The sequence below is a fragment of the Bombina bombina genome, chromosome 4, assembly GCF_027579735.1.
Source record: "Bombina bombina isolate aBomBom1 chromosome 4, aBomBom1.pri, whole genome shotgun sequence".
Lineage (NCBI taxonomy): Eukaryota > Metazoa > Chordata > Amphibia > Anura > Bombinatoridae > Bombina > Bombina bombina.
Genome location: NC_069502.1, coordinates 376,441,828 through 376,458,041, shown reverse-complemented (window position 1 = coordinate 376,458,041; position 16,214 = coordinate 376,441,828). Strand labels below are relative to the sequence as shown.

The window sequence follows — 16,214 nt, the reverse complement described above, 5'->3', positions numbered from 1 at the left end:
ATGAAACAAAAAAGCAAAGGGCAGCCCTCAAAGCTTAGGGACCACCTGACATGTCACTTTGTACTACATGAGTTATCAGACTGATTGAATCATTCAGTGTAGCTAACTTCATCTGAAATTGTAAAACAAAATCTCATTTATGAAAAAGTAATGAGTTTAACACTGACCGACCAATATTTAACAACTAAGAGACATTTCAGTCATCATTAACTTAAAGTAACACTATTAGATGTCCAATGTTCTCTACTTATGTATAAAAAAATCCTATAATGAATTGGAAAATCTATACCTTCTTCTACTTTATCCCTGAATGAAATTATCTCAGCTCAGAAAAAAATCAAAGAATGAGAACATATTTTACCTCAATGGATATATCAATATATTTCACTGCACTTTTCTTCTGCATGTAAAATGATCAGGAAAATACATAAACCCTTTATTCAATCTCTAAAAAAAATAGAAACCATATCATTTGTTTCTAGGAACATGTCTAGATATGTTTAGGTGATAAAGAGAATATATTACAAATATTTCTATTTCTTTCCCCAAACTGATCTTCATTAACGCTCCTGAGTAGACTGCTCTACATGTTTGCAATATACTGGCATGGATGTGCACATGAGGTGTCAATCTTGTTACATTATAAGTTTCTGATTGGGGCACAAATACTAATCAGAAGTCTAGAATATTTGAGATCAGCACCTCATGCAAATGAAATATATTGTAAAAGTATTTTACAAAGAGTTTTGAAGCTATATATCCCCAGATAGTCTGCTGGAATATGCCTTTAAGAATGACAATGTTTTAATAATTCTACCCCTTAATAGTAAACAATATGTTTAATAATTGAAAATGGTTGTTTAATAATTAAAAAGGGTTCACCATTTTAACTAGACAATATTCCTATTCCTCTCTCTATGCATTAGCTTCAGACTAAGGGGCCGAATTATCAAGCTCCGAATAGAAACAGAAGTTATGAAGCAGTAGTCTAAAGACCGCTTCTCCATAACTTGTCCGCATGCTCGGAGGCGGCAGACAGAAATCAACCCGATTGAATACAATCGGATTGACACCCCGTGCTAGCGGCCGATTGGCCGCAAATCTGCAGGGGGCGGTATTGCACAAGCAGTTATGGTGAACTGCTTGTGCAATGATAAATGCTGACATCGTATGCTGTCGGCATTTATCTATGTACGGCGGACATGTACGGATGATCATGCCCGCTCAAACTTTAAGAAATATGCCCCTTATAATCAAATATCACAGTTATTATTGTTTAACAGTATATCTTGCAAACATATATCAATTCTGCACTGTTTCAATTAAGCCATTTCAATTATACTCAACAACAGCTGGAATCAATCAATCCATGCTCGGAAATAGATCCCTAGGCTATTCAGCAGGTCCTGTTCTCCCTGTGTGTATGTTATCCATTTTTTGTCTGTATCTTTTATACATACCTCCTTTTCTACATATTTTCTTGCCGGGTTTCCGGACACATTCCTTGGATATTCTTTTTACTGAAAAATGAATAGAAGACTAAAAAATAACATGTAGCTCCATGATAGATTGTCGGAGCATGCAACACCACTGCCTAACTTGACATCTCTTTTTTCTTACGCTTCCAATAGTTTTACACCTGCACATGCAAATGGACAAAAATGCACTGTATCAACAATGAACAGGTAGGAAAATGATTTACCGTCCATTGTAATACTTGCGTCTTAGAAGGGCATGAAGTTAAATATGAATACAGAAACAAATACAAGTACAGAAAAGCATCATGCACATCAAAAGCCAGCATGCCAACAGCTAGCCATGCATGCAACCTAAACATAGAATTAATATGGTTAGAGTAAAGAAAAACCAAAATAATTTTGCCTGTAGTTCCCACTAGTAACTCACCATCCTCTGTTGGAACATATATGTTTAGATAGAGACAGTCTTCATTCTGGTCTTGCACATAGGAAGAAACTACATCCAAGTTATTAGTAAACCAAACTGGAAGCATAACTTCAGGCAACCTGCCACCCACTATATTTTGAGGACAAACTGGAGCAAACTGTGTGGCATTTTTGATATCTCCCCATGTTGTTGGAGGTTCAGGAGGTTGAAACCTGCGTTCCCCTACAGGGGATGCTGCATAAGGTACACCAAGGAATTGAATAACAGGTCCTAATATCTCATTATTAAGTTCTTTCTTAATTCCTCGCACTTTGCCATATGTTGTTGAAACTATTGGGTCAATATCATCCAATTTTTGTGAGGAGATAGTTGTAAAATTAAGTAAACATCCAAATAAACACAGTGAAATAGCGGCATCAAATCCCATGGGTAAGAAGCGCAATCTGGTGAGTTTCCATAAACAGTTCAGTTGCATGAACATTGAAAATGCCATAGTCCCACATTAGTTGTTAAAGAAAGCAATTTTATTTGTATCCACTTGTGTACCACAGGCCAATCGAAGGAAATGTATCAGGTTTGTTAAATGTGATCCTGCCAGAAAAATCTCAAAAGGCTTTTCAAGCGGCAAGTATCTTGCATTGATTTCACACACACAGCATCTTCACTCACTGTTATTTATCAGACAACATTCTATTGACAATACCGTTTTCCATAGTAGCAATATGCGAAGGGCTCCCATTTACTGCGGATTTCACTTTTGTAAATCAAATCCAGTTAGCCGCAGGTCTGTTTCCTGGAGAAAATGATAATAAATCATTAATATGAAAATATTATATGGACGGTAATAATTACATGCTGTGCAAGTTACTGCGTTTGTTCATATTTTCTATTTCCCAATTATGGTAAAGTAAAACAGCTTTAATTAATTTTACAGTTGACTGAATGGCCATTTTGTTAGTGTGGAACAAACTTACGCTGCATTTCTTTTTTTAATGGACTTAAACATTATAAATTGATAATAAGTTTACAGAGTTCACATCAAAAATGTATAAGTGAATTGAATGTCAAGATTATAAGAAAATACTTTTACATAATACATTTTTTTTGTGGTATAGGAATTTAATTACATGTAAGAGAATTAAAAACAAATGTTTTACCAAATTAAAACAATTATGATAAATATGATAAGAAATGTTGAGTTCTTTGCATGATAGAGATTCATCGAAAAGTTAACATATGGATAATGTATGTGAGAAAAATATCCCCATTTGCATCACACACAAATATTTTGCACAGATTCTCTATTATGTAAATACATGAGTTTTGGTAAAAATACTAGTAACATGCCAAATAATGTATATGAACTTTTTTTATAAACTCTATAAAAAAAACTATGTGCAAAAAAATGGTATTTATTATTTTTCATCTTTTTTCTATTTGATTAATCGAATAATAATCAGTCGAATAATGGGATTGAAAAAAATTAATAAATACCATTTTTTGCACAATACGATGTGCAGGCATTGGAGTGAAGCAGCTGTGCAACTGACCAACTAATCACACAAAACTATTTTTATGACCAATCTTACCAATTAGTTTTTGCAGCCCTAGCAATTGTATTATTTCGCTAAAGTTTGCATATAACCAACTGATTAACCTCTGCAAAGGGTTTAAACACATAAGCACCCAAGAGAACAAAGTACATTTGATAATACACATGCATTTAAAAATGGCATGCTCTATCTGAATCATGAAATATTAATTGTGACTTTCCAATCTCTTTAAGCAATCAGTATGGCAAAATACTACCTGTGTTTTATGTGCTTGTTTTGCGATGGATTCAAGTGAGTGGAGCTATGCAAACAATAAATGGGTGTGGTTCTGCTGCAAAGTGTCCCTGGAATTTGTTTTCAAATGTTGGCAAATATGCCCTTTAAATATAAACAATAACGTTTCCATTGATTGGTTTTCAGGAGTCATGGAGCCTAATATTTTATATTTACCTCTTAATAGTTTGCAAGTTATTTAACAATCTATCTATCTATCTATCTATCTATCATCTATCTAATCAGTAGAGGGTCTACTCAACAGAGGGCCCTGGTGCAAAATGATTTTGCCCCCCCCCCCAAAAGGTAACTCAAAAGCAAGCAATACTAATAATATACGTGCCGTTCTGTATAATGATTTTGAGTATAGATAGTTGGACCTGCAACCTGCGCTAATAAAAGTACACAGTCTACACACACCTATAAATCGACTGGCTGCTATGTGCCCCCCTAGCACTTGGGCACTGGTGCCATTGCACCTGCTTTCCGCCCCTATATCAAATGACTTAATATTTGAGTAGACATTATTCATGATCTTACTGAAGATTTTCAAGTTTTTAAACTGATTTTCAAATAAAAATGTTGCTGGATAAAACTACATAAAAACATGCATATTCAAGAAACCGAAAATAAAAAGTAAAATTGACTTTTTTGTAGGGGTGATGTTGATTCACGTATTTAAAATTTTGTTTTTAAAATTAAGAACATTTTTTTTCTTGATGTCAGTCTCACTTTAAGACTTTTCTAACAAATAGACAAATATTTTCATTTTGGAATGATTTGAGCAAAATGCTGATGTTCTAAATTATAGTTTCTAAAAACTGGGGATTATTTATTAAAGGGTTATTTCTGGCTGCCAAGACAAAAAGCGTATCTATGGCAGGCTTTTATTAACTGCCAGATAGACAGTCTTTGCTCACACAAACCTGTCTGCCCGGCAAAATGCAAAATGCTGTGTTTAACATTGCACACACGTTTGTTTGTGCAATGCCAGTCCCTGCTCGCGCTAGCCTAATGGAGCACGATTAGGGGGGTTTCAATCACCCTGGGACAAATGTACCCATGGTGATTTAATACGCCATCTAATAGCTGGCGTACTGGTTAGGAAGCTGCAGTCTGATACACAGCTAAGGTGAAATGTGTTCACAAATGAGCTCAAACTGCAAATGGTAATCACTACACTTTTTATTTAAAACAAGCACATGCATATTATTCTTCATATAGTTCTTCTATTTCTCACATTCTACATTCCATATTTTACAGTAAAATGTTATACACATATGAAACATACTGCTGGTTTTCATTATTGCAAAGAAATTGCACTTGTTATAAAATTGAGCAATAAGTCAGAAAGGCAGACAGGCTCCTAAAACTATGTAAAGCCCAGAGCTTTGAAATAAATGTAATAACTGCATATAGCAAACTGAATATTTCATCTAAGTTCTCAGCATCCATAATTTTTTTTAACATTAAAATATATCAAAATACACTATTCTTCTGCATATTAAAAAATTAGAGAACTTTGTCAGATTTTTCTATTCCATGAGCAACATTGAGATAAGCTGATTTTGAGGTATCAAGACTCTTGATCTACTGAGCGGTTCTAACACAATTATAGCTCTAAAATCCCTGTAGCATGAGATCTATTCTAAATGTATTGAAGGCCGGTGCAGCCATTTTGTCAGTAGCTGTGTCTAGAAATCCTCATATGGCCACTAACACCCTATTAGGTTGTGTTTGGGTAATCCATGATTCAATTAAAGAAACCTTTATATAAAGAGATAGGGGAAACAATAAAGAGGTAGATCTCTCAAATCAGAAATATCCCACACATTAGAGGATGACTGGGAACCAAACATAAGCACACCCATATACAGATTATTATATTAACTGAAAAGTAATCTGACAACCGATTATTATTTAAAGACCTATTCTAATATAAATCAATCTTTTTAATTGAGGTAAAATAATATTAAAGAGACACTCTAGTAAAAATTAAACTTTCATGATCCAGATAGGGCATGCAATTTTAAACAACGTTCCAATTTACTTTTATCATGCTTTGTTCTCTTGGTATTCTTTGTTGCAAGCTAATCCTAGGTCGGCTCATATGCTAACTTCGAAGCACCTGAAGGCTGCATCTTATCTCAGTGCATTTGGACAGTTTTTCACAGCTAGACAGCGCTAGCTCATGTGTGCCATATTGATAACATTGTGCTCAATCCTTTGTATTTACCTATGAGTCAGCACTGATTGGCTAAAATGTAAGTCTGTCAAAAGAAATGAAATAAGGGGCAGTCTGCAGAAACTTAGATACAAGGTAATCACAGAGGTAAAAAGTATATTAATATAACCGTGTTGGTTATGAAAAACTGGTGAATGGATAATAAAGGGATTATATTTTTTTTGAAACAATAAAAATTCTGGAATAGATTAACCCTTTAATCAATAGATTATATTTAAATCTGAGAATCTGACAAATAGCTATATCGTAAATGATTTATGAGTATTCTTAGAAAATGATTTCAAAGGCAAAAAGGATCTGCAAAAATACTATGAATTCAGAATGATGAAATAGCTACTCATATATAATACTAAATGATAAATTTACACCCCTGTTATTTTTTAAACAAATCAAATTCTAAAAAAACAAACAAAAAAAATACTGCACATCTATACTACACTTTAGTTTGATTGTTTTTTATACAGAAAACTGTTTTTGTTTGCCTCTGGCATTCAAGCAGTTAAGACAGTTTAACCTTCTTCTTTAATACCAAGACAAGAAGAAATGCAGCATTTTTCAGCATGCACTCTGGATTTTGTATTATACAAAAGTCCAATAACAGAGAGAAAAACGAGAAAATAATAGAGGGATAGAGAGAAGTGTGCCTCGTTGTCCTGACAGGTACATAAAGCTATCCAGCCAGAAAATTAGAGATAAAAGAAAGAACTGTGGTTGTAAGGTTGCAGAATTCTATAAAACCCTCAATACCAAAAAACAAACATATAAAGTTAAAGGGTCTTGGCCAGCGTTCTCATGAGGACAGAGTGATGAATGAACACAATACACAGCAGTCAAGCTTATCTAGTAATGTCAACATTACTCTACTGGTTTGAGCAGCATGCATCAGAATAGCCATAATACAAATAATACAAGAAAAAAAGAGAAAACCAATCTGAAATGCACATATTTGATGTATGGACACCAATAAAGTTCAAATGCTGAAATATGAAATGTTATGTTGGAGACTGAGAGATCTCACCAGTCGTTAAAAAAAAGAGTGTTATTTTGAAATTACTTTTGTTCCCATTAGATACAAGCAAAGCCTAACAAAAATAAATAAATAAAATGTGCGGAAAAAAATATCCTCTGTTTCAATTTCTTACTGTCAGGCTTATCTGTAGAATCCAATGACTCAAAATATTTTTTTTATAAAAGGCTTAAAGTGTTTTTAAGCCTTTCACTTTCAGGAATTTCAGAGAAAAACTTGCCCAAAGTACTGGAGATTATGTAGCATTTTTGCTATCACTCTGTTTAAAAAGAAATAGAGCCTTTGTTTTTTTATTCACCTATGAAAACATTATGGGCCAGATTATAAGTGCAGCACAAAATATCGATTGCACTAAAGAGAAATTTGTGCTCCACTTTGTAATACCAGTGCAAACAAATGTGGTATTACAGGTGAGGTGCAATGCGAATGCGACCTCGTGTACACATTGCATGGAATCATCGAGCTCATGAGAGAGCGCTTCCATAGTCTCCAATGGGCGCCTCGTTGTCATCCCGTGAGAAACACATATTAACACATGTATATGTATATAAGCATATACATATATATTTACAGGGAACACATGGTTCTATAGACCACAATGTAAAGGCACTTTTCAACTCACACACCCCACAGGCGCTATATGCTATATATATTTTTTTATTTTTAAAGAAAACTAACACTTAAACTTGAGGGCAATTGGGCCAAATTTTTAATTTTTTTAGCGCGGTAGCAATAAATTATTAAATATATCTTTGTTTCTTTAGTGTAGCGTTCACTCTATAATGCCCCTCCTCCCCTTCAAGAGATTCTTTTTTTTTAGCATAGGGTCCCACCTCCCAAGCCAAAAAAAATCTGTAGTGAAGGGGTACAGTCCCATCCCTCCCTCTCCTCTTCCTAACATTTTTATCATAGTATAGGGAACCCCATCCCTCCTTCCCCCTCCTCTGCTGGGCCGATCACCCAACTCCCTCCTTCCCTCTTACCACTCCCACTCGGCAGCAACAGGGGATCGTTATAGAGAATGACACAGACAGTGTCACTCTCTGTACTGATTGATGATCTGGCTTCATATAGTAAGGGAGCACTAATTGTGGCTCCTGCTGACTAAGCTGACTGCGGAGACCGCAACGTGTCTCCCTGTTGGACATAGGTACTATGTTGACACAGTACACTGGGCAAAGTTAGTAATCATGCATTGATTCTTGGAGGGAGGAGCTAGTATCTGGGACACCCAATGTGAGAGACAAAGGATTAAGAATCTTATGCAAGTGCGGCTTAGAGCCTCCATTGGTCTGGAGCTAGACGGATACCCTGGATGTTAGAAGCCTAGCTAGAGGGCTTGAATTCCCAGTCTGTTCAACAAGCACTACTGTTAGTGCCCTGCAGGGTCATATTTGCCCCCCATATATACCCCCCATACTCCCCACCTCCATGCATTTTTAACTCGTATCTGTCTCCTGTATGTTTCTTGCAAACATACTAAAAAGTTAACTTTCACTTATTATTGCCAGGCACAAAGAAAAGCATGCAATGGTGTTTAGCCCCTTCTGTGAGCCATCTTTACACCCATTATAAATAAATTCAAACCCCAAAGAAAGCACAAGAGCTGCCAAGCATAATGAGTTGATTATTCAGCATTTGCTGCCTTGCTAAAATCCTGCTACCCCTGGTGCCCTGCAATACGTGAGTTGCTTCTGTTATTTATACTTCAGTTTGGGAAACATTATTACCCTATGAATATGTTTTGAATATCATCTAAGTCTGAAAAATATCAAATAAATAACAAAAGAATATCAGCAATAATAATAGGGCACATTTCATTTAGTTACAAGGATACAGATACAAGGACTTTCCCCTCAACATTTGTTCCAGTTTGCAATCTGGCAATGTTTTGTTGATATGTTGATGTGTGAGACAGGGTAAATGAGTGTAATTGAGATATAAATGCACTAGATTTCCAAATAAATTGCAGTGATAGTAAATCAAGCTGGATATCATTTCAACTGAAGCGCCATAACTCTTACTGATGCTAATGATGTTCATTGCTTAAATAGATCGCATATCCCTATTAAAGTTCATTCTTTAAGTAATCTACTTTTATAGCAATAATAAATTATGCAACAGTTACTAATAATATTAACCTTAAAGTTATTAAGTGAGATGGACCCAATCTAGTACTCATTTTAACTTCTAGAACTTAGACTTAATTAACTTGCAGGATCCCACTTTGGAGAACTGTATTTTAATTATTTTTAAACATACACTATTGTCTTCTTCGTGCTTTATTTATAGGAATTATAATTTCATTTTTTTTTAAAAAATAGACCAATGTACTATTTAATAAATAAAATGCCAAAGTGGCGTGAAGAAATGTACTATAATTCTTAGAGATATTTCCTAAGCTTTGATAATGGAAAAACATAGCTTAAAGGGCAAAGCAATTCAAATTTTTTAATACCAATTTAGATTTGGTATTTATTAACATTTTATGTAATTATTTTTCTGATTCAGCATTCTACTTATTATCAGCTAATGAATATGATTAAATTCATATTTCTTATCTGCAATGCTAAACCTTTACAATGTTTTAGTATTTTGTGAAGGATTTCTATTTTCTGAAATAAACAGAACAAATCTACTTTTCTAAGTGCAAACAATGTTATGGAAAACTGCAAAATATAATCTAATTACTTGAATTTTTTTTGGCTCTTTACAACATACCCTGATACTGCCAAAACTATATTTTTCAATTCCTTCATTTGCCAAATATTTCTCTTTTTAGTGAGTCTGATGTATCTCTATTTTCTGCATTTTCACCAACATAGGGTTAGATTACAAGAGGCCCACTAATGATAGAATATCCCTGGGCCATGCTAACACTAGTGTGCAACTTGATATTAGAAGTCTAAGGTAAAAATAATTTACCAGAGAATGGTTAGCGTGATTTTTTTTCACAAAACATATCAAAATAAACAAATATTACACTCATTTATATGCTTTTAATAAAAGAATAACTTAAATATTGATAAAACGTTTTTAAAAAAGGATATGGTATATCGTTGTCGCAAGGTATATGACTGGGAAGGGCTCCAATTTATATATATATATATATATATATATATATATATATATATAGATATATATAGATATATATACATATATATATATATGTCTTAATATGTGTATATGTGTATGTACACATGTCTATATATGTGTATGTATGTGTATACATGTGTATTTAAGTGCTTATTTATGTAAATATGCATGTGCACACATACATACATTTATACACTGTATATAGACATATATATATATATATATATATATATATATATATAAACTTTTGAGCCCTTCCCAGTCAAATAGCTTGAAACTTATACATATATATTTTTAATCAATTTTAATGTTTGTTTTTTTAATAGAAATATGTCAAATTCCTATGTTCTTTTTTTAAATCTCTCTCTCTCTCTCTCTCTCTCTCTCTCTCTCTCTCTCTATATATATATATATATATATATATATATATATATATATATATACACACACTCACCGGCCACTTTATTACGTACACCTTGTTAGTACCGGGTTTGACCCCCTTTAGCCTTCAGAACTGCCTTATTTCTTTGTGGCATAGGTTCAACAAGGAAATATTCCTCAGACATGTTTGTCCATATTGACATGATAGCATCATGTAGTTGCTGCAGATTTGTCGACTGCACAGCCATGATGCGAATCTCCCATTCCACCACATCCCAAAGATGCTCTATTGGATTGAGATCTGGTGACTGTGGAAGCCATTGGAGTACAGTGAACTCATTGTCATGTTTAAGAAACCAGTTTGAGATGATTTGAGCTTTGTGACATGGTGCATTATCCTGCTGGAAGTAGCCATCAGAAGATGGGTACACTGTAGTCATAAAGGGATGGACATGGTCAGCAACAATACTCAGGTAAGCAGTGGCATTTAAACAATGCTCATTTGGTACTAAAGGACCCAAAGTGTACCAAGAAAATATCCCCCACACCATAACACCACCACCACCAGCCTGAACCGTTGAAACAAGGCAGGATGGATCCATGCTTTCATGTTCTTTACACCAAATTCTGACCCTAGCATCTGAATGTCACAGCTGAAATCAAGACTCATCAGACCAGGCAACATTTTTCCAATATTCTATTGTCCAATTTTGGTGAGCCTGTGCGAATAGTAGCCTCAGTATCCTGTTCTTAGCTGACAGGAGTGTCACCCGGTGTGGTCTTCTGCTGCTGTAGCCTAGGTTCAACATGTTTGTGCATTCAGAGATGGTATTCTGCATACCTTGGTTGTAATGAGTGGTTATTTGCCCATTCTCCTCTGACCTCTGACAAACAAGGCATTTTCGTCTACACAACTGCCGCTTACTGGATATTTTCTCTTTTTCAGACCATTCTCTGTAAACCCTAGAGATGGATGTGGGTGAAAATCCCTGTAGATCAGCAGTTTTTGAAATACTAAGACCATCGGGTTTGGCACAAACAACCATGCCATGTTCAAAGTCTCTTAAATCCCCTTTGTTCTCCATTCTGATTCTCGGTTTGAACTTCAGCAAGTCATCTTCACCACGTCTAGATGCCTAAATGCATTGAGTTGCTGCCATGTGATTGGCTGATTAAAAATGTGTGTTAACAAGCAATTGAACAGGTATACCTAATAAAGTGGCTGGTGACTCTATATCTAGATCTATATGTATGTACATATTAGATATATAGGTATTGATATATATTTTACAAAAAACATATACAGAATTATATGCAAAAAAATAGTGCCACTTGTAATCCGGGTCATAATTTTTCATTTGAATGGATTTTCATTTATTAGACTTCATTTGTTATACAGTATTGTTATTGAAATTGTGAATTTTCTTGACTATACATTGTTAATAGTATATAAATGTTACATTTTGATAACTGCAAAGAAAGCACACTTTTCAAACATGTATAAAGCTCTAGTTAATCATAACTACTGAACTATGTTCAATCTACTTTGTGTCTTCATTGATCTTTATTTTAATTTTATTCCTTCAGGGGATGACAAACAAAAGCCTATATGACAATTTATTTTGTTCTCATAAAAATAAATATGATAGCTTTCAAATTGCAATGTTTATTTTAATAGTCACAGATCTTTTAATACCAATGGCGTCTGTCCTCAAAGGATTCAATGATTTGCTTATGAATCTGTTAGTTCATTGGTTTCAGTCATTTTGATGAAGGTATCTCTGCTCAGGCAGAGTGATCCTGAAATAATTGTCTGTTTACGTCTTTTGAGGGTGAAGACCAGTATTGGATACCCATAATATCTGCAAATCTTCAATAAGACTCATAACAGCTTTTTTCAAAGGAATTTACGTATCTTCCAGATCAACCCTACAAGATAGTGAATGCACAGCTTGACTGTCATCATATCACTGCAACCAGAAAACCTATTTTGCTATTCTGTTATATGGTAGCCATGCAGATGCAATCCGCAGATCCCTTGGGAAGGTATTACTGTTGTGGCAACAAATATATTTGTACACGAAATTATTAGATCCACCTTCAAGTACTTCCTACCAGGAATCCTGCAATTTTCTAGGTATGATGACATTTTTATGTGCTGTATAAGGCTGTAATATATTATCCACTACTTGTATGGTGATAAAATTACTTTTTCTTTGGCATTCATACACTATATATATATATATATATATATATATACATATATAATATTATTTTAGGCATTGAATGAGTTTATGATTTAGCTGGTTAAGGACCATGCAGACATCATACAGTATTGGACTATAACAGCATTCTTGACGCACACACACACTGTGTGTATATATGTGTATATATATATATATATATATATATATACACACACACTTATGTACATCAAGGCCTATGGGCTTCTGTTTGAGAGACTTGAGCGTTTCTTTTCACAAACCAGCTCATGGTGCACATGAATGGAGCCTAGTTTTTTGCCACCCCCACAGGGAGGATGTACTATGCACAATACATCAATTGGCAAAGAAAATTACGTCAACTGGCAACAAAAAATGAGGTTTTTGAAATACAAAAATTAAACAGTACTTTTTAAAGCACCTTTAGAGGTACGTCTTATTATTAGCCAATTGATGCACTGTATGGAATAAAAAAGTTAAAACTGTTTAGCATCACTAATTCCAAAAATTGAAGACGTGTGTATCTGAATCAGAATCTTGGGTAAACAAATTTATATAAAATTTAAGCTGAATATTGAGGAGCCAGTCACACACTTTATAAGCCAGGATAGCAAATATTTATATTTATTGATGTATGCCATTGTGGAATCGGATTCTCCCTTATAGCCCCCTTAATTTGCCATTCACACACACGAATACACATAAACTTCAAATGTTTTTAATTCCTATTATAGTCTTTGATGAAGAGATACCTAGGTAGGTGTCTGGGGCACTAGATGGCAGGAAATAGTGCTCTAATCTAGTGCTCTTGCACTCTTGCAAATGGATTCACTACCGTTTACTGCTCCAGAAATGTGCAGGCTCCTGAGATTATGTTCCAGCTTTTCTACAAAAAATTGATAATTGAAGTGAATAAGAAAATTGTTTTAAAATCTGAATCATGAACATTTTTAAGTTTTATGTCCCTTAAATTAGGGGCATAAATTAGTTAAATTAGTTAAAAGAGGCAGCACAGTAGCCATTCCTTATGCGGTGGCAGTAGGAGAGAAGCAGAGGTTTAACTGCTGCACATACAGAGAGTATGTAGCAGCAGGATAGGCACATGCTGACTCACAGCTGCAGAGGGGGAATCGGAACGAAGGTAGGAGGGAGGCACTGGGTGCTGAGGTTACACTTGCTGTTTAAAGTGCCGGTGACAACTATGCAGAAAATAATACAATTAAAATAATCCCCATTTTATATTTTGGAGAGGAAGCTGTTAGATTTGTCCTATTCAATTCCTATGTCCATCCACTACCCCACTCAGATTTAGATATTTGAGCTGTATCACCTCTGTTGCATTAAAGGACAATTAAATACAGTAGAAATTTATAGTCAACAAATGTATAACTAAAGACAATGCATTATCACTTAGGGCCCAATAATCTAAAGCTCTCTTGACTGGCAAGTTTAATAAGGAATTCTCGCCAGCACTTCTATTTCCCTTGTGGAATGATATAAAGCCCCCTTTTAGCCAGAAAACAGGGTGTCTCGCTATGGAGCGTATACTACATTTTCGTATGAAAAGTGCACAATACAATTCAAATTTTAAAAATAATACAACAGGAATTATTGAACGATTCCCACAAAAATAAGCAGGGAAAATTGTATTGTTAAGGTGCATCAAAAATTGTAACAAAATTCTTCATAAAGAATCGTATTTTACCAAATTGTAACATTTGTATGTGAATTACACATGCAAAATCGTATTAAATATGCACAGCGTAAACTGTAATTTTAGTACACTGGATGTGCAAAAATCACTTAGATATTTGTAATTATAAGTACAAAATACAAAGCGTAATTGTTGGGTTAAACATGGGTTTTAATGCATACAAAAAGAGAAGCGCTCTAGCAGGAATGAACAATAGCTTAGTAGCTTGTTCTATGGCAAGGGACTTTAGTGTTTCTTTAATCACATCCCCATTCTGTGTTTGTTTTCCTTTCACCCTAAAATGTTTTCTCTTTCTATCAATCTGGAATTGTCTCTCTTCAATTTCTATCAGATCTTTTTTTCCAGTTGTATCAATATTCCTAGTCAATAAACTGGCCAACTGCCCAGGATGACTTCTAGTGTACATATTCCTGTTTGCACAGTACTTATACTGCCCACACTGAATAACATATTCTTTGTTCCGTAACATATTTCAAGATCCCATTTCACTTTTATTTTCCCTTACCATGAACATTACTAGTTCTGCTGCCAACGACTGTCCACCCACATAACAGCTAAATCCATACAGTACTAATTGGAAAGAAAGCCTAATATGTATTTCATTTTCTCCCTTACTTAAAGGGATACTAAACACAATTTTTTTCTTTAATGATTCAGAAAGAGCATGCATTTTAAAGCAACTTTCTAATTTACACCTATTATCAATTTTTCTTCATTTTCTTGCTATCTTTATTTAAAAAGCAGGAATACAAAGCTTAGGAGCCATTTTTGCTTGCTTATTGGTGGCTAAATGTAGCCACCAATAAGCAACAGCTATCCAGGGTGCTGAACTTAAAATAGGCCAACTTGTAAGCTTTACATTCCTGCTTTTTAAATAAAGATAGCAAGAGAACAAATACAAATTGATAATAGGAGTAAATTAGAAAGTTGCTTAAAATTGCATGCTCTATCTGAATCATAAAATAAATAAATTGGGTTTAGTATCCCTTTAAGTAAAACTTTTTTTTTTTTTTTTAAAGCTCAAAATATGAATTATAAAAATAAAAGACAAAAATTGTATACTATGCATAGAATGATAATAAGTCTATTACCAATGGGATTTTTTATGCATACCTGCAATTCAACTAAGAATAGCACATTAGCAATGCCCCTAATGAGCTGCATTGCATTCACCTCAGTTAATCGACTCTAGATGTAATTCAGAGCACCCACTGATATCATTTAATATATTGATGTCCTGAAGCAATCTAACTAATTAATAGTAAAGCAACACAGTACAAACAGATGCTGAATAATTAAATCACATTAATACTTTTGGAGACTGTTCTGCATCAGAAAGATCAAAAACAGTATCAAGAAGCTTATTAATAAAAACTTTAACACTTGACCATAGTATGACAGACTATATGTATTTGCTGCAATTGGGTGTGTTAAGCTGTTCTAAAGATAAGAATCAAGAATCAATTAGACTTATAAGAAAGCAGTTCTGTATGCCGTTGAAATACTGATTTCTGAAACTTTAAAACACTGGCGAGACTGAAGGCTCGCACGGAAACAGATGTATCTGGCCCAATTCGGGGCATGATAATCGTCCCCATAGTGTACAATTTTAAACACCTTTCCAATTTACTTATATTATCAAATTTTAATACATTTTCATGGTATTGTTTGTTGAAGAAAGGCCTAGGTCGGTATCATTCACGTGTCTGGAGCATGGCAAGACAGGAACACTGACAATATCTAGTGCACCTGCAACTGTATTTCATTTTACAAATACTTAATATTAAATTAATAATCC

At 34.3% G+C, this 16,214-nt stretch overlaps 1 protein-coding gene across 8 annotated transcripts in view; it reads right to left on the bottom strand.

The window, feature by feature from the left end:
- NLGN1 (neuroligin 1) overlaps nucleotides 1-2,398 on the bottom strand; it is a 679,524-nt gene extending 677,126 nt beyond the window's left edge. For 3 of the 8 annotated variants that reach the window (XM_053710144.1, XM_053710146.1, XM_053710147.1), the window contains exon 1: nucleotides 1,906-2,398. In XM_053710144.1, coding sequence (XP_053566119.1) covers nucleotides 1,906-2,398 — 493 coding nt within the window. Of the gene's footprint in view, nucleotides 1-1,460; nucleotides 1,521-1,894 lie in introns of all 8 variants that reach the window. The other 5 variants (XM_053710143.1, XM_053710145.1, XM_053710151.1 and 2 more) reach the window with 4 other exon arrangements.
- Between the last annotated feature and the right edge of the window lie 13,816 nt (nucleotides 2,399-16,214).